Raw genomic sequence first — 27,497 nt, 5'->3', positions numbered from 1 at the left:
TAGACACATGAATGTGGGTAAAATACCAGGTAACAAATAGTGCTTAATTAAGGACAGACGTCCTGAGTATGACGACTATCATGAGCATACCTGTCAGAAATGTCCTTATTGTCATCAGATGCAAAGATACAGAGTAAGCATGATCATAGCAATTGTTCTCAAATGACCCCCTGATGTGAGGAAACTACATGGATACCCACCACAGAACATTCATATAGTCAGGAAGATGGAGAAGGGAGGAGAAGCCTGAGAATGGAGAAGCTAAGGGTGGAAGTTTGTGTGTGTGTGTGTGTGTGTGTGTGTGTGTGGCGGGGGGTTAATTGTTACTGCTGAAGTATTTCCAAATAGCCTTTACAAAGAACATTCTCTGGGAATAAAGCTTGGTTCTCATCTAGGCAGTGAGTGAGCCCCAGTACCAGGACAAGTCTAGGAACTGCCATTATCATCTCTGTTTGCAGAGGACTCGGGGCCTGGGGTGTGATGCTTCTGGACTTTGAAAAGGTGGTCTCTTTGTATTTACTGCCTCATCATTTTCCATCTTAACTTTGTTTATTTTTTTATTTCATGTAAGATTTGTCTGTGACCTCCATATTCCTTCTGCCTTCCTTTTCTTACTGGGATTCCAGTGATCATCCCATGTTATGTTCAATATGACTTTACTTCCTTTAGTGCTTCCTGTGGGAATTTAAAGACGAAAGAAGGTAGACAGTGTTAGAGCTGCTACTTTATAATATATATGAAAGGCATTGCATGGTGTGCTAACTTATACAAAAAATGTTTCCATGTCTTAGGCATCAGCACACATGATTAAATCACATAAATTAGTGCCAGCCTCAAGCTAGCGGAAGAAACCCAAAACACATTTTTATTTCAAAATTAGATCAATAATTCAGCTGGAATCTTCATTGGACACAATGTCAATGTATTTTCAGGCTTTCCTGACTTCATAAAAATAAGCAAATAGCATGCACAGTTGATTTAAAGGTATTAAGTCTACTAAATTTCTTTTTTTATATATTTTAAATGAAACCTTGTGAGGATTTGTAAACTTCCTTTTCATATATATATATATATATATATATATAACCTTGCTCTTGTTATTTAGCTTCTTAGGGAACAAAAAGGATCCCATTGTTCTGGCAAGGCTTGGGTTTATTGTACACAATATCTCTGTGTTTCTGACACTTGCCTTGATCTGTCTTGGTTGATCCTATTATTGCCAAAGAACAGTGGCCTTCCACTTGGACTTACTTTATCTTGAAAAGTGTCAGTTTCTAGGATATATAACCTTTAATAAGAAAGTATAAACACACATTTTCTATCAAACCCTTCTTTAGAATAGCTACCCCTATGTGAAAATGACTCAAATCCAACAGTATCAGGCCAAAGTAAAATAACTGTCAAAGGTTAGGTCAGCAAAAGAAAATTTAATAACAGCAAATCAAATATTTACCAAAGCTATTTGCAGAGTTAAATCATTCATGAAAATGTATTAAACACTTTAAAGTGGGCTTTCATGTGACAAATGAGGAACGCTTAGCACAGTATTCTGTAATAATAGAACTAATTTTTCTAAACCTATGCTTTCCTTCAAGTATGATTTTTTTTTATACATCTTGCCTATCTGGAGGCAAAAATACACATGAGTTCAGTTACATTCTTAGCTCAGTGGACTTGCTATTGACCAAAAATTTACGAGTTTGTGAGGCTTCTGCAAGAAAAACAGATGTGTAGGTTAAACAAGGGCCAGCAAGTGGAGCTACAACTATCCAGTGAGGCTCCTTAGGGTCAACGCCTGACTCACCCCACATCTTGATTGACTCTTCCTATCATGACAGAGGCAGGAAGTTTAATGTATTTTTCCTGAGAGGAAATCACCTTCAGCTCCCCTTGAAAACCTGTTTTCCTTCAAGTATGGTTTTTATTCATCTTGACTATCTGGAGGCAAAAATACATGTGAGTTCAGTTACATTCTTAGCCCAGTTGTCCTCAGCCCTGGAGTTTAGCTTGCTTTAGTGTGGGACACATCAATTTTTTTTTTCTCTTACGTTGAAATCCATTGTTCATTAGTCTTATGCTCTAGGTCCTAACTTTTCTTTGGACCAGAACAGATACTTAGCCTTTGTTTCTCATAGAAAAAAAAAAACTTATTTATTTGGAGACGGTCACATCATTTTTTAAATCTTTGTTTTTCTAACAGCTTCCTCTGAGTGATTGAATCGTGCCCCTTGGAATGTGTTTTACAAGAGCTCCAACTCCATGCACAGCCTTGTCAGACGCTGTTTTACTTTAGAATGTCTATGAGCTGGATGCCTGGTGCCTTTGAGAGTTCAAATTCCTACACAAGGTTGCCATTTGAAGCTATTGAATGTACTTATTTAGTTGATCTTCTGTCCTGAGTGTTTCAGATAAAACAGTGAATTGGAGGAAGTTTTGTCCTCAATGATTCAACAGCGGAGGAGCTGGTCTCATTTCTTGTCATGTTATATCTCCACGAAACAGTAACACTGGCTCTCTAAGAAAACAAACAAATGAGTCCACCAGAGACCCCTCACTCAGGGACATTGTAACAGCTCTATCTTTTATACCAGTTTTCTATTCTGAACACACTGAAAACAATTTTAGGGTTTCCAACACTACTTTTAAGAATATTCATTTGCATTCAAATCATTGTTCTTAAACCAAAATAATTCCTTTATAGAGTCACATGCTGAGAAATCTCCTCAAGGGCGATTCATTTGTCTTAACTCCAATCATAAAGAATAGAAAAGAAGACCTACCATGGAGATAGAAACAGCTGGTCCTTTTAGAATCCTAAGTGTAGGGTTCCAAGCAGCAATGAAATGTAATGTACAAACTCTGTCCCAAATGAACGATGGGAGATTTTCTTCAGAAAGACATTCTGGACTCTCACATTCATGACTATCAACTCCAGGTGAATAGTCCATGCCCAAAGTGCAATTTTTTGGAACTGATCCCAAATCTACCAACATAGAAGTCAGAGTTCCAATGTCTTCTTTTATTATGCAAATTTATTTTAAAAATTGATAGCCTGGGTGTTATATCTTAAGTCTGACTCACCAGAAGACATTCCTCAGGAGGGATGTACAACCTTTGCACTTTGTCTTTCTTTAAAACATAACTTTGAATGATTTCTAGTGTTAAACTGTGTACTACATTGCATTATGAGATTTTTAGTTTGCTTCTGGGGCTGTTCCATCACCTCCCAATTATAGGAGCCTATATAAAAAAATACCTCCTGACCTCATATTTAACAAATCCATTTGCAGTATTCTGCAGGCAGCTGTCTGCAGGTGTTAAGAAATACTTGATCCCTAACTAGCACTTTTAGGATTACCACATAGTACCTTTCTATAGCAGACTATTTGTTATAATGCCTGGCCATACATGAATTCCACAGGCAAAGGGAATGAGTGTGGGCTCTTCAGTGGAAAGCTTCCACTAGTTGAGTCACGTGCTAGATAAATAGAGGTTTAACAGACTCCAAAGATGCAGAAAGCATTCCATGAGGGCTTTTTCTGCTGGGTTAGAGGGGCTAGTTTCTGATGTGACCCTTACAAGCCAGCTGAAAAGTGTGTTCTGAATGTTTTGAGTAATACATTGTGAATGGCTAGGACAACAGTTGAAGCCAGTTTGTCAAGCTCCATGATAAATTACATACTTCTGTGTAACTGCTATAGAACCTAGATGGGAAAATTAGAATTGCTAATTGGTGACTTGATAATCAGAGGTCACGATGGAATTAAGTCATCAGAGTTGTGGTTTATGTATCCAAGACTGGGACGGAGAGATAGCTGTCTAAATCCAATTAGGGAGTCCAGAAAACTACTCAAAAGATCTGAAATAAAGCGCTCTATTATTTAATATTTTGTTCATAGTAGCTTCATCTTGGAGTAGTAATGTGTTTTGAGAGTATATCCTTTGACAGAAATCTCACAAAAACTTTTACTTGCATTGAAAGTTAGTATCATGCATTGACTGAGATTGTGACACCCAAACTAAACTACCCTGCTTAACTTTCTTTATATTCACTAGAGCAATTCTTTACCTTATTATCTTAGTGGCACCTATGATGTAAGGTCAGACTGAAAGGAATGAGCATCTGCTTTGTGGTCATGGAAATGGTGGTTAGGCTCAGACACAAATGGTTTTACTTCTTTTCATTATGCTTATATACATTTAGTCTCTAAGGAGGTTGCAGTGGGTTATGACCAAGCAACTAGGTCACTTTCAATGCTTTGCTTATTCAATGTATCTATCTATGTATACATGTATCTATCTATGCATCCATCCATCTATCTATGTATATATCTATCTATGCATCTATATATGTATGTATGTATATATGTATGTATGTATGTATGTATGTATCTATCTATGTATCTATCTATCTATCTATCTATCTATCTATCTATCTATCATCTATCTATCTATCTATCTATCTATCTATCTATCTATCTATCATCTAGCTATTGCTGAGTTTTTAAGTTTAGCTTTCATTTATTTACTACTTTACTTATTTATACATATTTAAGTTGCATCATAGGTATAAACAGTTCAATTCATCTTTTCACTGGGTTTAGCCAATCATTCCTCTCTGACAGGAGGATTTGGGTGTTTCTTCTGGATATTTCGTAGAGCTCAGTACACCAACCACAGGTTCATGTTGGTGGCCTATTCCTGCTTGCTCTTTCTTCCACACGTGAGGACAAGGGATCCTTACGTGGCAGGAGAAAGGCTTCGCTTTCTTCCTTGGAGGATGAATACTGAAGGCTGGATGTTCCCAGAGCAAAGTGAAAGCTGCCTGAAGGAGGGGGCTGTTGATGTTGAGTAGAGAAGAAGAGAGACCAGGATTTTTACTATCTTCCTCCTGCTTGCTACACTATTCAGCTCTTAGATTGAATTCTTAGCCTGGTAACCTCCTGGTGCTCCAAGAAGGACTTTAAAATCCATTTAACTACTCTGAACTTGTTTTTCAGTTTTCATTTTGAAGGGAATTTTGTTTCTGTTTTCTGTTTAGTTGAATACTTCTTTGTGGTAAGATTTTCACAATATCCTTGGGCTAGTTGATAAACAGATTCTATGTTTTCACAGAGAGAGGCTGTAACACTTACATGCATTACCCTCATATGTCAACAAGTGCCTACTTGGTCCTTGACTCTGAAGTTTGTGATGTTTCCACTGTGCTTAGCACCAAGGTCCAAAATACATATCACACTGTAACCGTGGGTCATAAACCAATGTGCAGGTAGTGTTGACTTGAGTAAGCCAGGCACACAGGGTTCTTTCCTGGGTGGTATATACCGCTTGTCACCTTAACAACATGGCTGTCCAAATAAGACCTGAACCAGAATGATACCAATAGACATGACATTATTTGCTTTCAACAAATACAACATAAGCATTTTGTAAATGTTTTTGTTTTGAGTTCTTAGTCATCCTACCTATAATGTAACAATCTTAATTCACTAGGTTAGGAGAAGTTTCCTGAGTCCAGCCAGCTCAGAAACAAGTAGCATGCTGACAGGGTAAAAACTGAGCTCATGTTCCTAGACCCCAGAACCCAATTCCTATCCTTCTTCTTCAGACATTTCATGTTTGTTACCCAATAAAGGATGTAAAGAAGGGAGTTGCTGTAATCCTGTTCCTAAACTAAGGCACACAAGTCATGAATGTGTTGCCTGTCTTGACTTAATTGACTACAGGAAGCTTGCCCACTTCTTTGTTCCCTTACAATTCTAGATTGCAGGTCACAGTCCAAGAAAGGACCTGGCTTCAAAAGCTGACTCAAGAACCCTGAAACCAGATGACCCAGATGAGGCCCAGTCACCAAGTTAACTTCCTTGCTTAACCCCTTCTGTTAAAATATGATTGGCCAATGTGACAACCCATCCAATTCCTTCTCGAATTGTGTTCTCATCTTATAAAAATATTGTACAATCTCTCTTCAGGGATGCAGTTCAGATCCCAAATTGACCTTCTCCCTGCAAGCACAGAAAGTAAAGCTTTCGTGTTTAAGCTTCTGTCTCTGAAGTAAGTTTTCTTGGCTTCCACCATGAACCTAACAACTGAGCCAAGCTAAGTCCAGGAAAGCTAGGCAGTGCACATGCGCGCGTACATCTGTGCAGCGTGCTCATTTACATGTTTTCATGCACCTGTGTTAAAGAGAAAGTGGGACCTAGTCCATCCAGTTAACACATGGGAACACTCAACTTCGAAATCTTTAGGTAAAATTAAATGTTAGAGCCCAGTTACAGGGGGACACCTATCCCATCACCCAATTTGCATATAAATTTCTGGAATTCCAGGCCCAGGAATCCCTTAAAGGAAATGTATCCTTTGTCCTGAACATTGCAAAGAACTTGAATTCAACACCAGGCCAGCCAGCTAGAACAGAGGTGCAAAGCCTTTTCTTTAAACTTGGATTGCAGTTTTAAAAATTAGTGAAAGAAAACTAATGTTCACTACTAGGAAACCAGCTCATATACAACGAACCCACTCACAGCACCATTTGGTCTTGATTTGAATGCAGTTTGTAGAACGAGGGACGTGGGTTCTTGTTCCCTGGAATATTTTCTAGTCTCAGCACTGAGGCTAACAGCTGGACCATTTAGAATGATGCTAAGCCTTTATAGAGTCAAACTCTTCTATTCATAAAACAGGAAAAGATCGCTTACAACGAAGTGGCTTTGTGAGAATTAAAATAGGTTAATGTGTGTGTATGAAATTGCTTTGTCAGGACTAAATTATAATGATTCTTCTTTTTTTTTACTTGAGATAAGTGTCCCAAGCTACCAAAAATGTCTCCAGCACATACCACAGGTCATTACAAGCAGAAAAAATGTATTATAGCAAAAAGTGTTTTAGGTTTTAAAAGTTTTGTTTTCTAATTATGAAAATACAGGTAATAAATGTCCTTAAGTCTTATCTCAAATAAATACTACTGGCATCTGATTTTTGAAACTTGGCCTTGACTCTTCCTCTTTTGTTTCTCTAAGCCCAGAGCACCAGTGAGCTATGCTCAGGGAAACAGTAACAATACAAGGAGGAGATGGCCAGCAGGCAGGAGGAAAGTAGGACAACTCACTGATCTCAGTGTGAGCAGCAACCCTCCCTGCTCTCAGCAGGTCCCTCTAGGTGCCAGCTGGTGAAACTGGCTGTTCCTTCCCCTGCCATGCTAGATGTCTGACAACACATACAAAACCCTGAGATATTTTACTTTTTTGACCCATCCTGTTTGTCCCGAGGAAGAAAAAGAGACTTGTGAAAATCCTTCTGGAAAGAGGATCTTCTCAGCCAGTCCATGCTGGTGATAAACATCAGGACTGCAAGACACCTAGAGGGTCAAGTTTAGGGAAGTTTGCATTTCCATCTTTCCTTCAGTGAGGCAGGATTAGCTCAAGGCTTAGCCTTTCTGTCCACACACAGTACCTACTCTTTAACCTGGTCTGACCTACACAGTTACTCCTAACTCTCAGAACTTCATTCCCTTCACTTGTGAGATTGGAGATGCAGTTCCCACTGCAGAGTCCACTGCAAATATTCATCCAGTGAAGGGCTTGTGTGCCATGAGCATCCCCTGTGTTGCTGGTGACTGTCACACATGCCCAAGCTCCCGGCACCCCATGATGCATTGCTGATAGTCCCTGGGTTCAGATAGACAGATAGCCTTCCATCACAGGGTAGCCTCATGCTTACCACACACCTTTCAATGATTAGCAATCAATTTCAATATCATCTTTTAAATCCAACCCATTGCACTGTCAAGTGATTATGTTCTATAATTAAATTAATGGTATTGAACTTTAGGTTTTGCTGCGTGGCTGACTTTATTTGGTGTTTGCTCTTCACTCACAGAGTGACTACTAGATGCTGGTGTGAAGTCACAGTATTTAATTTATAGCCGCATGGGAACACACCTTTACTATAATTTAAAAAAGAAATATCTGCAAACAAGGGTATTTTCAAAGGATCCTATTTGGGAGTTCACATTTTCTATTCATTAAGATTTGACAATTTAACATAAATTAAAAGTAAAAGGCTGTTTCATGGAGTGTATGTCTCATCCTTCCTTGTTTTGGCTGGACTACACTGACATTGATATTTAATGAAGTCCTTACAGTCGCCTGGTAGTCTGCAAAGCCAGTGAGGCTCTTGTAGTGTGCAGTCTTGTATCCTGTGACATTAACATCTTGTTAGTTGGAGACTAGAGATGTGAAGAAAGAAGGCGTATCAAGAAGAAATCAACACTTGCCTTATCAAATGTAATAGAAAATGCTAATGTGACTCACAGGCAATGGGAAATTGAATTATAGCTTTAAATCTATTTAAGTCAACTTGAAAATCACCCTGGAAACTTCTGTTTCGACATGGGTGGAATTCTAACAGACACTTCTCATAGAGTGCAAACATGGGCAGGATAGTTGACTTATAAAGCTCAGTAATAAAATTATGCACACACTTCTAAAACAGTTTACGTTAACAAGTGAGGAAAACGTATGCATTATTACATTTACACTATAAAGAAAGACAAGGAACCGGTTATTTATATCCACTTGAATATAATTAGGAGTAGATAAGGGGAACTTTAAGCCAGATGATTTTTGTATATGTACCTGAAACACAGAGGGGCTGTGACATTGGCAAAAATAAACCCTCACACTGAAGGCTTTCCTCTTTAGTATATCACTCTGAAACCCAGCATGAATTTCATTTGTCAATTACATGGTGTGGCAAGAATGTGATTTATTCTATAATGAAATGAGTATAATGCAGGAAGTAGTGAAGGGTTTATTCAAATGTGTTAAATGCCACACGTGAACACCTTCTGAGTGACTGAGAATCAACACATTTAATAACAACCCTCACTCACTGGCTGTCAGTCTACTCACAGCAAGTCTTATACAATGGCCACATCAAAGGGCTCAGTGTTGAGTACACACTGTGCTTGCATGGCAGGTTTATTCCCCTCTGAACCAACTGCCAGGAATGAGCCTTTTTGGCCTGTGGTTTCCATATTTCTACTGGAGAGTTACTTAGTGAGTGTTGTGCACAATGCTGGAGGCACTGTACAACGAGGAAGTGCACAGTGCTGAGGGCAAAGTACAACAGAGAAATACACAGTGCTGGGGGCACAGTACAAGGGGAAGTGCACAGTTATGAAGACACAGTACAACATGGTAATGCCCAAAGTGGATTATTTAGCCAAAGGAACTTTTTTGAAGCCTGGTAAGGGCAAAGGTCTAGAACGCCATGACAGGCTGGACTCTACATGAAGAAGAACAAGCTGAGGGGACGCTGAAAGACAAAGAGTAAAGGTTCACACCAGTAAGGGACTCTGTCTCTCAAGGGAGCCATCTTAGAAGTTGACTAGGATGGGTGCAGTGCCCAGAGGGTATGTAGTAAGTACTGCGAATTGTGTGAAGGGGTCGGAAATTAAGCCAACACCAACTTAAGTTTCTGTGGAAATTCCCACCTGCTAGGCTTTTGTTTCGTTTTGACTATTTTTGAAACAGGGGTTCATACAGCCCAGCATGGTCTCAAAATGTGAGGTAGCCAAGGGTGACTTTGAACTTTAGATCTTCCTTCCCTCCCCTCCGAAGTGCTGAGATTCTAGGCTTTTACCATCAAGTGCAGTTTATACTGTGTGTGGGATCCTTCAGCCAAGGATTCTGCCAATGGATCCCTGGCTCCAGCCCCTGTGCCTCACTCTTCTCCCTGTTCTATGCTTCACTTAAATGTGCCTTCTAGCAATGCAGAAAGTCAGATGGTTTCGAGGCTGTCCCTGGCTTCGCTCCACAGCTTTCTTGTCCGTGTTACTTTTAAAGGCAGTTGGTCAAGCTTAACAAATACTCGCTGAGACCTTTATTCAGAGTGTTTAATTTGCAGATAATTTCGACAATTGTTTATTTTAGCATGAAGATTTTAATTTATAACGGTAGCTTGCTTTGTTCATTTTCAATAAGTTTTTATTTATTCTGCAAAAGATTTGGATATACTCACTGTGTAGGGAGGGGGTGGGTGTTCTCATGACATAATCATCCCCCAAATGCCCTTCATATCAGTGCTGCTACATTAGAATTACAAAGCAATGTCTTCTTGCCTTTACTTGTCTTTTTTTTTTTTTTCTGAGAAATTCCACTGGAATTCTGACTCTATAATGAGGAACAACAACTCTTTGTTTTCTTCACTACATATTTGATGTAACTCTTTTGAATGTGTCTCTTACCAGGTTAAATTTCTTTCTGTTTATATTTCACTAGTTTATTGTGAATGGAACTTCACCATTTTTTTTCCCACTGAATCTGTTAAAATCTCCAATACATTGTCTTTCGATTTATAACAAAAGCCAATGTTCAACTCCTAGGATGACATCAATGTGAGCGTGATTTTCCTACCTTGTTGGTACCAACATGCTGGCTGAGGCCTAGTTAACAATCTACTTTTCATTTTGAAACAGATGGATCTGCAGTGTGCATATCTCCTGTTCTCTTTGTGTGATTCAGTCCTGAACAGCTGTTTGAGACAAGATGAATTACACCTCTTCTCCCACCATGGGAGCAGTTGTGGTTGCCATGAGTGCTACATTCTGGGACAGGGTTTGGGGGTGCATGGTTTTGCGGAAATGGATCTCTGTAAGTATCCATGACTGTCCCCTGCTCTCCATATCCTTCACTTTCATCAGAATGAGTGCTTAGGTCTCAAGCCTTCAATGGGCATTCTGAGGAGAAAGACAACACCCAGGTCTGAACTGTGCCATCTTGGAGAGGTTCATGCTGGGCAATTTCAGAGCACAATGTGTAGTTTGTTTGAATTGCATTACTGTGATGTATTTTCATATATTTTGGTAATTTTATCCAGTGTCATGGCTGGTTCAGTCACAGGGACTTAAATTATCAAAGGGGAAAGTCTCCACAGGCTTTGGTTTAGACCTTAGAAGATAGATAATTGGTTGTTATCTATAGTTCTTTGACTTTTCTGATATGAAAAGCTAATATATTTACAATCCTGTTCCTGTGTGCTCCTCTGTCAGCATAGCTAGGCAACAAAGGTGCTCCCACCTCCCACCATCTGCCTGTTCCCTTTTCTATTTGGGCATTTCTAGTGTCTGTCTCCCTGACCCCACGGTTGTAGGCTTTCTTGCCTCTCTGAAGTTGGTGTGCTTTCTCTCTCATGCATGAAGCTTTTAATTAAGAATTCATGGTTGTTGAATTATATCTATACAAGAGTTTTGAAGCATGCTCTAGAGTGTAGTGTATAAAACATGGTGGTTTTTCATTCTGCCAAACATCTAGGGACCAAGTTCTTTGAAACATCATTCATCCTAACCATCACTTGGCATCTTTATACCCTGCAGATGGCGTAAATCCAGCCCAAGTGAGCTTCACTATAGGGAACCTTCAGAACAGGGTTCTTTCCGAACTCAACCTCTCTTCTCTCAGCATTACATGCCAAGGTTGGAATGGGTGACATGATTTTTACCCTATTTTTCCATTCATATGTATCACCTTTTGGTTTCCTGGCTTCATGACAGAGTGGCTAGTGTTATCTTTCTTACTATAAAGAGCCAATGCTTTGTCTCCAGTCTCTCAAGATTGACATGTTGACACCGAAATCTGTATTTCCACAGAGTGTCCAGCCCCTACACAGAATAGCACTTAAAGGACACTTCTTCTCCCAGTTTGTATGCTATACTGTGAGAGGCATGGCACTCACCCAATCCAGTCCCCAGAAGTTTTATGTGTTTAACACCATGAGTGTGTTATCTATGTGTTCAGCATGGGTTGTGGCAGGAGTTAATGCTAACTTTTAAAAAAATAATTCTAAATTCCTTCCTTTTGCTGCAGTCAATCCTGCCTGATACTTCTAAGCTTTAAGACCTTCACCCTTTCATTGTTTGGCATGTGGGGGCATTTGTTTTCCTTGTCCCTGCCTTTGCATAGTTCTAATTTGAACTCAAATGTGTTCAGGTCTACAGTTTATAAATATGTCATCCTTGTTATTCCTATAGCTGGTTAGATGTGTTTTCCAGGCCCAAGTATCAAATAAGTCTATGGCCTATCCTTTCCTGTGACTCATTGGACTAAATAAACAGAATCTACAGGACCAACTCAGTTTCTTATCTGTGTTCCCAATGATGGAACCAAGGGAAAGTCACAATTGTCAGCCTATGGAAAACATTTTCCAGAGAACACAAACAGCCTGTTGATAAAGGAGTCAAAAAAAAAGCTGGGCTGCCTTTATAGGCTGAGGTCTCACATGGAGAAATGGTCTAGTTACCTCTTTGGTACATTCTGGAAGTTTCTTAGGCAAAAGAAAAGGAAAGTGACATCTTATGTCTTTGGCAGAAGCAGGGCTTCCTTCCAAGTGTAAATCTGAGTGGGTGTTTTTCAGTTAAACTCTTAAGCCTTCTATAGTTTGTCTAAACTCCTTCTGGATTCTGGATCCGTGTGATTTGGGGTTGAGCAAACAGTGCTCTGTCCTCTGTGTTTTCTTTTATTTTGTCAGGAAAGTTCATCTCAGAGGCTGATGGTCGGATGCTATTTTGAATTCAATAATGTTTTGAAAGAAATCATACTTGACTTCAAAGGCTCCCATAACTCACAAGATCTGCAAACAGAAATTCAGTTGGTTCTGCAGCTCCAGGGCAGCAGAGGAGCCTGTACTCCTCTATGACAGCTTTTATGGTTTCTTGTAGGCAAAACATTTGAAGTAGGGACAAAAGCACATGAGTTATATTTTATCCAGGGTGTTCCTGCCTGTATTCTCCATTGTAGTAGTTGGAAGAGGCTACATTTAGCAAAGAGAGATGCAAGCATATATCAGTTGGCAAGAGTTTAATGCTTGCTCATCTCAAAATCAAGAATACTTTATGTCAGCAAAGGGTGATAACCAGAATGGGTGGGGAGAAGTAGAAATCTCCTCTTTTCTGTTCACCCAGGGCCTTGATGGTAGTCCAGTGCAGCCTTCAGCATATAGTACTCATGTTCATGGCTGATGTCACTGTCCCTGCGATAAGGAATGGGAAGCAAGCAATGCACAGCTCACAGGAAGTGATAAAGAGTCCTGCCTGGAAGTAGCCTCCACCACTTCTGCTCAGCTTCTTAGTTAATCTGAGAGTCAAACATCCTGCAGCCATGACAGAGCACATGGCCTTGGTAGTAAGGATGTAAATCAAGGGCTGGAGGCCATCAATGGGAGGAGAGACCCTTGGTCTTGTGAAGATTATATGCCTCAGTAGAGGGGAATGCCAGGGCCAGGAAGTGGGAGTGGGTGGGTTGGGGAGCAGGGCGGGGCAGGGTATAGGGGACTTTTGGAGCAGAAACTAGGAAAGAGGAGAGCATTTAAAATGTAAATGAAGAAAACTTCTAATAAAAAGTTTAAAAAAGAAAAAAAACATAAAAAATTATTATAGGTAACAAATGCTTAATGACACTCATGTTTGGATGTTTTCTTTATCCAATAATTTTTTTTTTTTTGTCAATTCAAGGCCTCCCTACAAATATCTATTTGGCCTTTGATCCTTTTGTCCATGACCTGGCTACAATCAAAGAACTCTAGGCTCATAAAAGTAGAAAGTATTTTCTATTGCCCACCAGATAGCACAGGCTTACATGCAAAATTATACATATTTTACATACATATAAATCTATAATTTGTCATTGCCTTGTTGTGGGCCTTTTTGTGTTTTTCTTACTGATTTGTAATTCATAAAACTATTCTAAACTATATATTTCATTATTTTAGTGACTATATAATTGTTTGTGGAAAATAGTATGAACATCTTAAGAATAATAAGAGTTCATGGAACAAACACACACAAAGAAATAAAAATAAAGGGCTGGAACAAGATTCTGAAGGGCAACATGCCATCTTAGTGTTACATGACTACAAACACTCCTTCCTCAGTGCGACACAGACTGAGTAGTAAACACTCATGTCTATGATTCTCTTTCCTGTCTGGCTGGACAGAGACATTTATGGGCCACTTTAGTAAAGATGGGGTCTGCAGGTGAATGGTACAGAGTTCCAAAGTCCTTTCTCATCAGCAGAGAGAAACAGAGCTGTAAAGGCAATATTCTTACAGAGAGGAAGTGACATCAATGAATGAGGCATTTATGAACCAATTATCAATGGCTTCTCACCTGCCTGCCATGGAGGGGGGCTACAAGGACATGCTATGTGCAAGGACCCTCCTAACATTTCTTAGGGTGCAGAGTACTCCCATTTTTTTTAGACAAAGTATGATTATGGCAGAAAAACTACTTGTGTAATGTTGGTAGATCCTGTTGTATTACTTAATGACCTAGAAATTGTATCCAAAATAGTATCCCTAACTTTGCACTACTTGAGGGCAAACAGACTCTATTCTGTTTTACAATTGCCACCAAACCACTTCCAAGTAAACAGACAATCAATGCCTTACCGCTATCGGCACAAATCAACACATTTAAAACAACCCACTCTAAACGTGTTAGGTAGAACTGTCATCTTTCATTCTACCTATGAAATCCACAACTGTTTTATATTCCTGGCTCACTAGGCATTTTTCTGAAGTTTTCATTTTATTTTAATTTTTGTGCACTGCTGTTAAATTCACTGTGTGGTGGCAGCAGACCACAGGGTGCTGAGGTTCGCCCTGTTATGCTCGCCATTACACAAAGGCTCTCATTTCGGGAGAGATGTGAACAAAGCTGTTTTGAGTGCTGTGTGATTCCTGAGGATTATTTATTGTGATTGTTTTCTTTATCTACAGAAAACCCTCATTTTCTCTCTTTCCACATTTTTTTTTCAGCGTCAGCCATTCTGGCAGCACCTGCACCCATTTGGATGATTCAACTCCTTCTCTCACTCTGCAGTCCTGTCTTCTTTCCTTCAACCTTCATCTTCACAAATGTCGACAGAGTTAGCAATTTGTAAGAATTAATTAGGTTCCTTTTTCAATTTCCTTGGAGACAGTGAGTTACAATGAAGGTAACCACAGTCCTAAAATCAGACTTTTAAGGTTCAGTTCCAACCCCCCCTGCCCCCCCTGTGAAGCATGTGATCTGCTTTCTAAAGCTGTGAAGGTTCAACTGTATCCATTCATTGGATGGAGGAAGTTATTGCTTTTCAGGAATGTATGTATTTTTATTTCACTAACTGGTAATTAGTCAATATAAGTGGTGTTAATACCCATACACACTAAGTCGTTTTGTGTATGAACTCAGGTAAATAACCCCCATAGTCCCCACATCACAGTTAAATAAATTTTCACAGGATTCATTGGTTCCATAACAGCAAATGGAAGGATGTGGCTAGAAAGCTGGGGTGACCTGTCACAGATCCTGTGTGCAGAAGCCTGTGCCTCACTGCCTGGGATTCAGGCAGATTACAGGGGTCTTCATACTCAGATGTAAGATAGTAACTCTATGGTTTTTGTAAATTTTGCAGTTGAATTTTCAAGAAGTCTCTCGGAAGAGCACAACTACCTTCAGGATCTTATAAAAGAAGACTGAGCCTTGAGAGAAACACTGGTTTCCTGAGTACTCTAGAGTTAGGAGGGGACAGAGTAGGGTTTGTCCTCTGTTCACATGACTATAAATTCTGCCTCTGTCATGTCATCTTTCACTATGCTGACAGCTGTCCTAACCATATTACTCTGAAATCTATTTCTCCTTTGTTTTTCTTGTTGTTTACAGGCATTAGTACTAGACAACAAACAGGCTGCTTAAGTTTGCTAGCAATGCACCAAAGAAGTAAATTATCAGGTTTACTTTCTCTAAGAAGTCACCAAGCAAAATTAAACGGACAAACAAACCAACCAACAAACAACAGCAACAAACCAAAACCTAAATCACCATGAAGCTGAACAGTGGTCTAGTGGTCTTAAGGCTTCATCTTGTTACCTGCTGGGCTCTCTTCCATTCTTCCAGGGATGCATCAATTAATATCAAAGGAACATATCAGAATCTCAGGTGTTGGCAATACCACAAAATGGCTCCATTATTTTTTAATGAAAAGATGAAATCAAACTAACATGCTTTAATATTTTGTCCAAAGTTGGACAATCAGTTAAAGTAATAAGATAAAAATATAATTCAGTTGTTTTATTTTCTGCTGGGTCTTAATGTCCTTATCCTGTAACCCTCAAACTTAAAATTTTATTGTGACTTAGTCAGTATTCAAAAAGCAGCTGTGCCCATTTATTCATAGTAGATATAATATAGTCTATAGTTTAGTGATTAAAATGATATATATTAACTATATTGCTATGCCTCATGGCAAAAATTATTTCCCAAGGTAGTTTAGCATTTTTTTCACATGTGGGAAAAAGATGAGAGAAACATAAAGAGGAAAAATTTAAGAGGCAATCAGAAAAGAATGTAATTTGCTAATGATGGGAGAGAGTAAGTGAGAATAACCAAATGTCCAAATAAACAGGGAAGGAGATTATGTGCACAAAGGAGCTTGTGGGCACAGAGGAGTTTGTGTGCACAAAGGATGCTTCTGACAGTCTGGTCTCTTTGTTCTGATTTTCTTTCTAAACCTTTGTGCACAGTGACATTACTGCCATACACTCTTTCAGTGGGCATTCATCCATACTTCACAAATACTGACATACTATCAGACACAAACATATCAGTGAGTGTTACAGCGTTTAATTGTATCAATATGGTAAAGACTTAAGACTAATGCTATTACTCTAGTTAGTCTACAAATAAGTCTCAAAGATTGAGTTAAAAATTTCAATTCTATGATTTATGTGCCATGATATACATGCTTTTGGAGCATGCTGGATTTAAATAAATTCAGACTTATAAACAGCAGATTTATATTGGCTGATGTAAATTCTGAAGCTTCTAGGTCATTTGAAGAATACATGATGAAATAACTTGGTAGCTTTCAGAATCTGACCCTCTGGCAGCTCACCAGAACAGGAGACCATACATCTAAATGATAAAGCCGCAGAGACGTGTTGCTGTTGTTATTTCTTCCCTAACCTTAATGCTTCAATTTAGCATGGAATAATTTTCAACCTCGAGCACTTTCCTCCTCTTTGAAATTTTTTTTTTTAATGCTAGTGTTTGTTCTGGCTCTGTTACACTTATAACTTATATATTATTTTTCTGAAATTTCAGATATCAACCAAGAAAGAACTAAAAATGAAAATGAATACACATAAATCCTTATCAAGAAAAAGTTTTGGTCATATGTTGAAGCAATAAAATGGCTTCATTTTTCAATTTTAGAAAAAGGAAGAAAATAGTTAAAGAATGAATATTTCATTATCACAGAGACATTCTGATTTTCACAGACCTATAACTCTAAAGCCCTTTCCCAAATCTTAAGAGTTTGGGAGAATATATTTGAGTCCTGGAATCATGATTTTAAAAAAATTTCCTCATGTTCATTGTTAATGAAAGTGATGTTGAGTGTGTAAAACAAAGGAACAAAAATTTAACTCAGTTGCATCTCAGGATTATGTGCACACAACCATAACCTTGGACCTCTCACACTATGAACGCCACAAAGAGAAAAGGGAAAGTTCTATTCTAAGTCCTTTTAGATATTTTTTCTTGGGGAGATTTGTTGTGAAAAGCCATGCCCTGTGGCTGATTAGCAACACATCTCTAGCGTTCACTGACAAGGTTTCTGCAGTTTGCTCCAGACCTGGAGCTACTCACAGCCCCATGTTTTGCTCTTGGCATTACAATTTTTCTCTGCCTTACCCTTGCAATGACAAACCAGAAATCTCCCAAGTCTTTCTCTGCAGATGTAGGAAATAAGAATATGCAAATATACTTACTTAATATGCAGATGTTTCTCTGAATAGTTAATCACCCCAAGTTATTCTTTCTTTGATCACTGAGCATTGGATCTGAGCATCCCCACTGAATTCACAAGCTCCCAGCTGTGTCTCCTCTGAGGTTTCATGGTTCTCAGAGGAGTCCATCTTCTCTTCTGAGGTACCCTTCCTTGAGGAAGGTACCCATCCTTCAATGGAGCGCCCTTCCTTCTCACTGCTGACTTCCTTCTGTACTACAGCTAGACCATTGAAGCCCTACTGAATGGTCACGTCCTGTCTTCTGCCTCCTGTGAGGTTAAGCACATCCTGCTGTTGCTGCTTTCATGTATGAATTCTCCCTTTTGTTAATAATAAATAATAATAATAAATGCCCTTTGGCATCAAGACCCTTTAGATATTCTAAGGTTGTGTGGTGTGTTGCTAACAGCTATATATAGCACCTTAGGATTAGTGCAGCTTCAGATTTGCTACACTGAATTATAACTATATATTCCCCAATCCTATATAACTAACTTCTTGAAGACTGGGTCTCAGCCTGAGGCCTCATCTGGAATAAATGAATAGGGAATATTATAGATGCAGAAATAGAAAAAACAAAAGTTGAATAGTATCTTAGATAATCCTATGTGTCCCACTACAGGTGCCTGAGGTCTTCTTGCTCCATTCAACCTCTGAATGCTGAATCCTGACTGCATCAAGGCTGATAGTTGCAATTTCTTCCAGATATAACATTGGAATCTCTGAACAAATTGTCCAAGATTTTGGGAAGAACTTTATGACTAGCCCAAGAGCACTGGTTGGATCTCTTGGAGCTTCTCCTGCTGCCTGTCTCTTGTGGCCTCTTGCTTCTGGCTTTGGAGCAACTGTGCTAAGTCAACCTAATTGGAACATTCTAGTCCACATGTCTGGAGCTAGTTATATTGGAAGATAAAGTGCACATTTGCATAAATGAATATGTATCAGATACAAAATTATGCACAAATATGCACCTTTGATATATTGGATAAAAGCTTGGCTCCCTGCACACCCAAAAATGTCTTTACTATTTATTTGGCCATAGAAAGAATCACTCAATTCCATTTACTGAAAATTGTGAGCTAAATCATTCTAATATTGAGTGAAATGGTCAATATGTGAATTTATCATTGTCAAAATCGAAGTCACATAGATGTCTTTTCACCTTAATTTGTTTGTATTTTGTATTTTTACAGCTAATTAATATATTTCTTTACTAATGTATATTTTGTTCTTGGAGATCAGGAAGTGTGTTAAATGTTTTAAACTCTCTATACTTACCTTTATGAAATGGTAATTATCTTACCTTTATGAAATGGAATTAGTGTCCTTTCCCATTGATCAAAATCACTATGTGAATATTGGGCTTTTTTTTTTTTTAACTGAATTCACTTGAAAATACTGGTATAAGGATGGTAGCAGAAGTACTTGGTGTTCTTATGGGAGTTCTAACAGTGGGAGTGTTGGGTGTCTCTGACTCTTTTGCCTGTTCTTGGGGCCCTTTCCCTCCTAATGGGTTGCCTATTCCAACCTTGATATGAGGCTTTGTGCCTGGTCTTATTATATCTTGTTATGCTCAGTTAGATTGATATTTCTGGGATGTCTATTCTTTTTTGAGGGAAATGGGGAACATTGGATCTGGGGAAGAGGAGAGGTAGGGGAGGAGGGAGAGTGGATGAAGCAGAAACTGTGGTCAGGATGTAAAGTGTGAGAGAAGAATAATAAGAAAGGGAAAATGTGATCAATATACCATCTATAAAAGGTACTAGGAAAACCTGATGATTCTTCTCTTTTGCCTGATAGAATGATTAAACTGAGAGAATCTAGTCTAATGATTTGGTCACTCAGTAACTATGGTCAGGGTCTTCGTGGATCCCATGTTGCACAAAGTGGGGGAAGCACCAACCTTGAAGAACAAGAGACTCCTGTCTATGAAGATCTTACTTGCTCGTGCAACCAAACAACCTTATATGTAGACATCTTATTGATATCAGTTTTGCCTGTGTAAAACATAGACTGATTATTACACTCTCATGTAAAATACATGTCCCATGTCCTTGACTGTTGAAACTCAAGAGTGGGGAAGTCAAGCTTCCATAGAGTGTTAGAGGCCAGATGGTACTAGGAAGACATTTTATCTGACAGTTTTCTCTCATGGACACTACCTGATTATAAGGACCCATGTTTCCAAGACCAGAGATTTGGTCATTTCTGTCCCTGTCACTGAGATACCAGCATTGCTAGTGAAGAGCAGCGTCCTCGGCTTCTGCACCCTGAGTTCTGGGATGCAGCTATTCTTCACTGACATTCATCATATGATCAGTCTCAGCCTCTCTCTAAATCACGAGTCCATTCTGCTGGTTTTCCACATTATCTTTTCTCTTCTGGCTGGATCTGGTTCTGTTGCTGCATTTCCCCTGCAGGTCAACCCATGGTCTTTCTGAAACTCAATCATTTGTCTACTTTAAAATCATGAGCCTAGTACCTACCAAGCTGCCAGTGAGAATGGAACACAAATGCCAATAGGAAAACAAGTCTGTCCAAATACAAATCCATTAGCTACACCCTGGTTTAATGGTGCCTCCATTCTCCCTGACTCGCTGATGGTGTTTAGTGCATGCTTATTGTGTGTATGTACATATGTGTCCTGTTTATGTGTGTGTGTGTGTGTGTTTAATATGTATATACAGGACTCCTCATGCACAGCCAAGCTGTGTGAATAATCACCCACATGTTTCTCCTGAGCATCTGGATTGTACCATGAACATGAGATTGTGTGCCCACCACATGGCTCTGCTGAGTTTTTGTGAACTAGGGTTTGTTTGGGGGACTTTGGCTCCACTCCTTTGTGAAGTCAGCTCAGTAAAATCCACAGGTGATTCTCAGTTTTTGGCATTTGATTTGATAATTTCACAAGATTACTACTTTGAAACTTTATCACAGCCAAGAGACACAATGCACATACTATCTCTTGCACACCTGCACTTCAAACACTACTCAGTGGAAAAGAATGAAATTCAACAAAATTCATGTGAAGCACATTGTTCAGGGGACATTTGTAAACATTTGAGCACCAGAAACTATGATTTAGAGAAAGCTAAAAGTCAAAACACTACAAATGCAGGAAGGATATAGGAAATAGGGCTTCATATTCACCTTCCCTGTGATCATAAACTAGTACAACTGCTGTGAAAATCAGTGTGGTGCTCCCCAAAAGCTAAGATTACATTGACCTTGTGACCCAGCTACCTTGGTACAAGCCCAAAGATCCTCAACCCAATGTCACAATTTCACAGAGCCACTGAAGTTCCATGCTCCCATCAGAGGCATCTCTTTAAAGACCTGGTGGGCCTGGGAGTGGAAGCATTGAGGGCTCAGTGTTTGTTCTTTAACAGCTTTGATTATGTTTCATTTCTTAGTATTAACCCCTTGTTTTGTCCTTCCCAACCACATAAAAATCAAATCGGGTAGAGCAAATACACATGATAATACAGTGACCAGGATCTATCTCTCCCTTTCGCTTTCCCTCTCTCCTTTCCTTCTTTCCCTCTATCTCCCTCTTTCTCTCTCGTTCTAATTCTCTCTGTGTGTTAGTTTGTTATCTTCCATTCCTAAATTCCAGAGGGATTAACCAGCAACCCTCTGCAATACAAGTCCTTAAAGTCAATGGAAATCTTTTGCAATAAAAGTGCCAAGAATATAGGAACTTGTCAAAATCTGACCTCTGAGACAACAGCCTTGGGATTCTGTTTCTGACACAGCCTTGGAAGCTTTGAGCTCCTCAAGGTCTTATCGGGTGGCTCTGCCTTTTTTTTTTTTTTGCTCAGAACTCTGAAAATTTGTCAAAAACTGCCTCCTGGTCTGGTATGCTGTTTACTTGCTCAGTCTTATTGAGAAATTTCACCCAAAATGTGTAGATCAGCAGCTGACAAACTTTAGATGATGACAGTGATCTTCTCTGATGGGCAGCTCAATACCTGGCGTGTTCAGAGAGTTAACAGTTGCCTCAGCACCTGCTGATAGGAACCTGGTGTGGCTGTTCCCTGGGAGGTTCTGCCAGCACCTGACCAATGCAGATGCGGATGCTTGGAACCAGCCATCAGACTGAGCTGGGACCCTGGTGGTGGGGAAGATGGAGTAGTGGATGGGGGTTGCAACCACATAGGAAAAACAATGTCAGCTGGCTGGACCACCCAGTGCATTCAGGGACTAGACCACCAACCAAGGAGTGTACAAGGATGGATCCATGGCTCCAGATACATATGTAGTAGAGGATGGTCTTGCCTAACATCAATGAGATGGGAGGTCCTTGGTCCTGTGGAGGTTTGATGCCCCAGCATGGAGGATGCTGGAGAGGTGAGGCAGGAGTGGGTGGGTGGGGGAACACCCTCATAGAGTGGGGAGGGGGAGAGGGTAGATGTGGGGTGGGTAAGTTGTGGTGGGATAACCTGGAATGGTGATATCATTTGATATGTAAACAAATGGAATGGTTAATAAAAAATTAAAAAAAAAAACCAGTTGCCTCATGAGACTGGAAGACTCATGTTCACATGAAATAGCTGATGACCGGCATTAGTATTTATGGATATATTTATAACAGTTCCATGTTATCTGGTTATCAATACTACACATTAACATCAAAGGCCATATGTAGAAAAGTATATAAAAGGAATAAAAACAGATAAAAGATATAGCTTGTATACATTTTGGGTAAGATACTCTTATCCCCAAAGTATTTTCTTTGAAAAAAATCAAATACTGGAAACAATTTTGAAAGAAAGACAACTTTACTCACAGGTCAAGGATATTTGCTGTGGAATACTCCAAGCAGTTGTCTTTTTTTCCATATTGAAAAGGGTGTGGTGTCATGGTGTGGGCAACATTGTGAAATATCTAGCTCATATTAACTTCATGATGATAGTGTTTATGGGGAAATGAGATCCGAATTTTCCCAGTGTCTCCAAGCTAGAAATTCAATCATCCAACTTAATAGGCCTCACCATCCCCTCTCATCTTTCAGTGAATTGCTTCCTACTTGTGTCCATCAGGTCTGATCAAGTGCCGCACCTTGGACCTCTGCTGGTGTCCAACAAGTGAGACCTAAGTCAGCATCACAGTGCTTTAGAGACAAGGGTGAGACCTCTGGAAGTGCTGGGCATGAACATGATACTGGAAGGTTTCAGGCTGTATATCATCAAACCATTGCTGGGATCTGCTAAGGCCATGGTACACATATAAACGTGTGTGTGTGTGTGTGTGTGTGTGTGTGTGTGTGTGTGTGTGTGCGCGCGCGCGTGCGCGCACGTGCGCGCACGCAGATATATGATCTAATAAAGCAGCCACAACAATTTCAGACATTTTTCAATAGTTATGGTGATAAAGAAAAGAGACTTACAGTTCACGATCACTCTCACTTTCTTCACGTCTGGGAACGACACATCGTTTTCTGCACTGCATTCATACTCCCCAGCCTGGTCCCTTGTAATTCCATAAATGTCCAAATATTGTCCATTTTCAAATGGTTTTGCTATAACAACAATAACAGAAAATTGGCCACACATTTAATTGTTGCCGTTAGAGGCTTCATTCAAGGAAAACAACAAACTTAGTGGTTCCTACCAGACATTACTATCCAGATAATTCTACACACAACAGAAAATGCAGAAAAAGGGGGCTCTAGAGCAGAATGCCCATGTGTTCTCCTTAATTGGTTCTGGTTTCAAAGTCCTTCAGATAGAACATCCCTGAACCACGTCCTCACAATGTGGATGGAATTCACCAGTGTTGCTTAGTGTGTACTAATTTTTATACAGTGTAAGATACCAACTGGACACTTTACCTAACTAAACTTGACTTTTCCCTGGGAAACATCTCCCTGCTCATGATTCCCAGACAGATGGCTTGATGAAAGTACACAGGTCTATAAAAGCAGCACCAGGAGCCCCTATCCAAAACTGCCAAAGCTCCCAAGCAAGCCACTCTGTAAGTGCTATATGCAAATCACCCAGTGAATCTCAGGGAAGAGGCTTAATGATTCTCAGCTAAGAGTTAAGTGGTTATGCAAACAAACCAAATTATCTTTATTTTTTTATTATTCCAGTGAAAACATTCTGTTTGACTAAAAATAACAGTAGATTAACAATATAAAGTCATAATCACAGATGGAAAAATATCCCCAAGTTAATGAGATTGGAAATCAAGACTCCTTTCTTCAGTAATAAGATTTGTACCCAAACAAAGGCAGAGTCATTGGGCAGCTGGGGTCCTGACAGAGTATCTACAGAGAAGCTGTGGTGCTTAGAGTGATGTCCTCTCACCCCTCCTCTAGATGACTGTGAAATGCATTCACATTTTAACGCGTACAGAAGGCGTTCGGAATCAAGGAATTCTCCCACTAAACAGCATTTCCCAAAGTCAAGGCTTCCTCTGTCTTTATGCTGTCATCCTTCCAGAAATACAATGACCCAGAAGTTAGAAAGTTAATGGGATTCGCTCAATAAATCTAAGGAAATTCAGTTACAGCCTCTCAAATCTAGAATGCATGTCAATTACTGTACCCCCTGTGGGTTCTGTCTAGGACAGTATTTTCCATCACTGTTTGCCCTCAGAATGACCATGACTTTGCCAATAAAAGATATAACTGTTTAGAGTCTATAGAACTCTTTTGCTTTTTACCAGGTTGCTCTCAATTTGTAGATGGAAAGAGTTAAGCCTCTGAGATATTAGTTGACCAACAAACTGTTTGTCGAAGTAAGATTACAAAGTAAGAGTTAACTTCACAATCTAAATTGGTGAATATTGGTGACAAGGTCCCTGTCACACACTCTATTCAGGGACACAGTTCTCTTTCCTGTGGCTCTCTTTCTATCTTGTTCCCAATTCCAGTTTCAAAGACTTAAATTATTCTGTAAAAACAAGTGGAACTCACAACCATCCATTGGACTGACTACAGAGTCCCCAGTGGAAGAGCTAGAGAAAGGACCCAAGGAGCTGAAGGGGTTTGCATTGTTCCCATAAAAGGAACAATGATATGAACCAACCAGTACCCCCAGAGCTCCCAGGGACCACCAGCCAAAGAGTACACAAGGAGGGACTGGAGACTTCAGCTGCATATGTAACAGAGGATGGCCTTGTGGGACATCAATGAGAGGAGAGGCCCTTGGCTTTGTGAAGACTTAGTGTAGGGAAATGCCAGGACAGGGAAGAGGGAGGGGTGGGTTAGTGTGCAGGTGGAGGAGGGGGATGGGATGGGGGTGTTTCGGAGGGGAAATGAGGAAAGGAGATAAGATTTGACATGTAAATAAAGAAAATATCTAATAAAAATGAAAAAAAAAACCAAATAAAGCAAGTGAAACTTAGAAGACAAATACTCACTCATACCAGGTACATACTGCAACCTGTTTGAATGGTCAAGAATCATGCAATCATTAACCAAGAAATTAAACGTGGAGGCTATACACACATGCTCTTTAGTTCTTGCTGCTTAACCATAGCAAGAATAAAAACATTAGCCTTTAAAGCATTGAAGGTTAGGAATAAATACAACAGACCTTTGATGTTGATTTTAATGGTTTTGTTAGCATATATTAATTATACACAGTAATGAGTTTCATCCACAAACTTTTTTACATGTACATAATATATTTCAATCATGTTTGTCTCTGTTTTCCTTTCTTACCCCTCTTCTATCCCTATTCATCTCTTTACTCTCCTCTGCTTTCCTGTGACCTGGTGAATTCCACTAGGGTTCTTGATACAGGAATGGATGGTGTGGGGGGTTATTTATAGGTGCATGTGCATCTGTCAGTGGCTGCATCAGTTAAGAAAATGTCTCTTTCTTCATCACCGACCTTCATCTGTTTGTAAATCTTCATGGAAGGAGAAGATAACATTATAGTTTTTTTAAAAATACATAATAGAATAAATAAATGTAGTGAAATGGGAGAAGCAATGGGTTCAGAACAAATGCTGCAAACTCTATGAAAAAATGCAATATGCCCCATGCAGAAATGTCACCATAGCTTCAGCCAGCACCAGAGATGCCTTTCATATCTACTGAGTGTGTGTCTCTATCAAGGGCATGGATGCCACAGTCTGCAGAGCCACTTGGAGATCTTTCTTCACCCTACCTCAGAATGAGATCTGAGTTGACAGCCAGTGAGTCATATGATGTTACAGTCAGCCATCAGTCATATGACTACCCCCCACCCCTGATAAAGGAGGTGAAGGCTACAGTCAGTCATCAGTCATATGATCCCTATAAAGGCACCTGCCAGGAACACCCCATAGCTTTTCCTGCCTGATGATTGCAACTTTTGGCCTGATGTGGCATCTACATTCCTTGCCATAAAAGATAGGCACAGGGCCTCTGTCTTATGTGGGTAAGATGTCCATTCTGAACTCACCTTTGCTCTGTTCTAAAGCTGGTCTTTCCAGAGCTGAATTCCAGATTGGAAAATTAAGAGCCATGTTTGTCATTATATAAATATTCAATCAGACATTTTAGTCTATCAGTGCAATTCTGCTCAACCCATTTCAAAGTTAAAGATAAGGACAAGGTTTGGCGGACATGCAGAAAAAAGACAAAGGCAATAACCCCAAATGCGACAGGGGTCTACTTAGTCCTAAAATGACTCCTACAGAGGTTTACAGTGTGATGAGCTTCATCGCCTGCCCAGTGAGTGGCAATTTCAACGGTGAATCAAGAACAGGGTAAACAGCAGCCTCTTGGTCACAGTGCCTCTCCTGCTAACAATGAAGATCTTATTGTGTCATTGTGTCCCGTCATGTCATCCTCACATGGCACATACTTAATAAACATTTACTGAATGAGTAATCATGTGTCCACTTAATGAAAATGAAATCTCATGAACTAAAAGTCCACACTGGAAGAAGTCTCCACTTCACTTTCATAGTCACAGAAACAATCTTAGAAAGAGTTGTCATGCTGATTGACACCTTGACATGACAAAAAATGACCAGTTGAGAGAAAATCCTATAAAGCCACTGTAAATCCTTTATAAGATCACAAAGGCTATCAATATATTAAATAACACACTGCAGAATAAAGATAAGAACTTATAAAGGCTATAAACAGTTTTCATTTGCACATAATGTCTTCCAAATAGAGCCATACTTTTCTCAAGAATGAATAATTTATTGAATGAATGAATGAATGAATGAATGAATGAATAAGAAAGAAAGAAAACTGGCTGCTCTCATATAGGAATCAGGTTGAGTTCCCAGCATCTACACTGTGGCTCATGACCTGTCTTCTGCCAGCTTTATCTCTAAGGAATTTCAGGCCTGTTCTAGGAGCCCCTGACTCAGTCTTAGTTCTCTAAACGCATTTGATACTGCGGTATAACAGCTATTAACTACCGCTCTTCAGAAACACTTCAGAGAGATTCCAAAATCTTTATCCAGGATGAGTTATCACACCTTCCCTTGCAGAAAGATGTATTGTTAGAGTCTCACAGCCACTAGAACTTGATGGCACTCTCCTATGAATTTGTAAAATATTCCTACAATGGTTCACTTGCATATGTAGGAATGGTTATTTCCTAATAGCTTGTTATCCAAGCTCATATTTGAGATCATAAACCACTTCTTATAGGCATTGTCTCATGCCCTGTAGTCAGGGATATGAGGTGGATTTGCTGGGTTAACATTT

At 39.6% G+C, this 27,497-nt stretch overlaps 1 protein-coding gene across 5 annotated transcripts in view; it reads right to left on the bottom strand.

Moving 5' to 3' along the window:
• The window catches only part of Negr1 (neuronal growth regulator 1), a 754,675-nt gene that overhangs the window by 223,948 nt on the left and 503,230 nt on the right, over positions 1 to 27,497 (bottom strand). For all 5 annotated transcript variants that reach the window (XM_006501576.3, XM_006501578.3, XM_006501577.2 and 2 more), the window contains exon 4: positions 23,220 to 23,351. In XM_006501576.3, the coding sequence (XP_006501639.1) occupies positions 23,220 to 23,351 (132 nt within the window). The remainder of the gene's footprint in view (positions 1 to 23,219; positions 23,352 to 27,497) is intronic.

This window comes from Mus musculus, chromosome 3 (assembly GCF_000001635.26).
Source record: "Mus musculus strain C57BL/6J chromosome 3, GRCm38.p6 C57BL/6J".
Classification (NCBI taxonomy): domain Eukaryota; kingdom Metazoa; phylum Chordata; class Mammalia; order Rodentia; family Muridae; genus Mus; species Mus musculus.
This window is presented reverse-complemented; position numbering and strand designations above follow the sequence as displayed.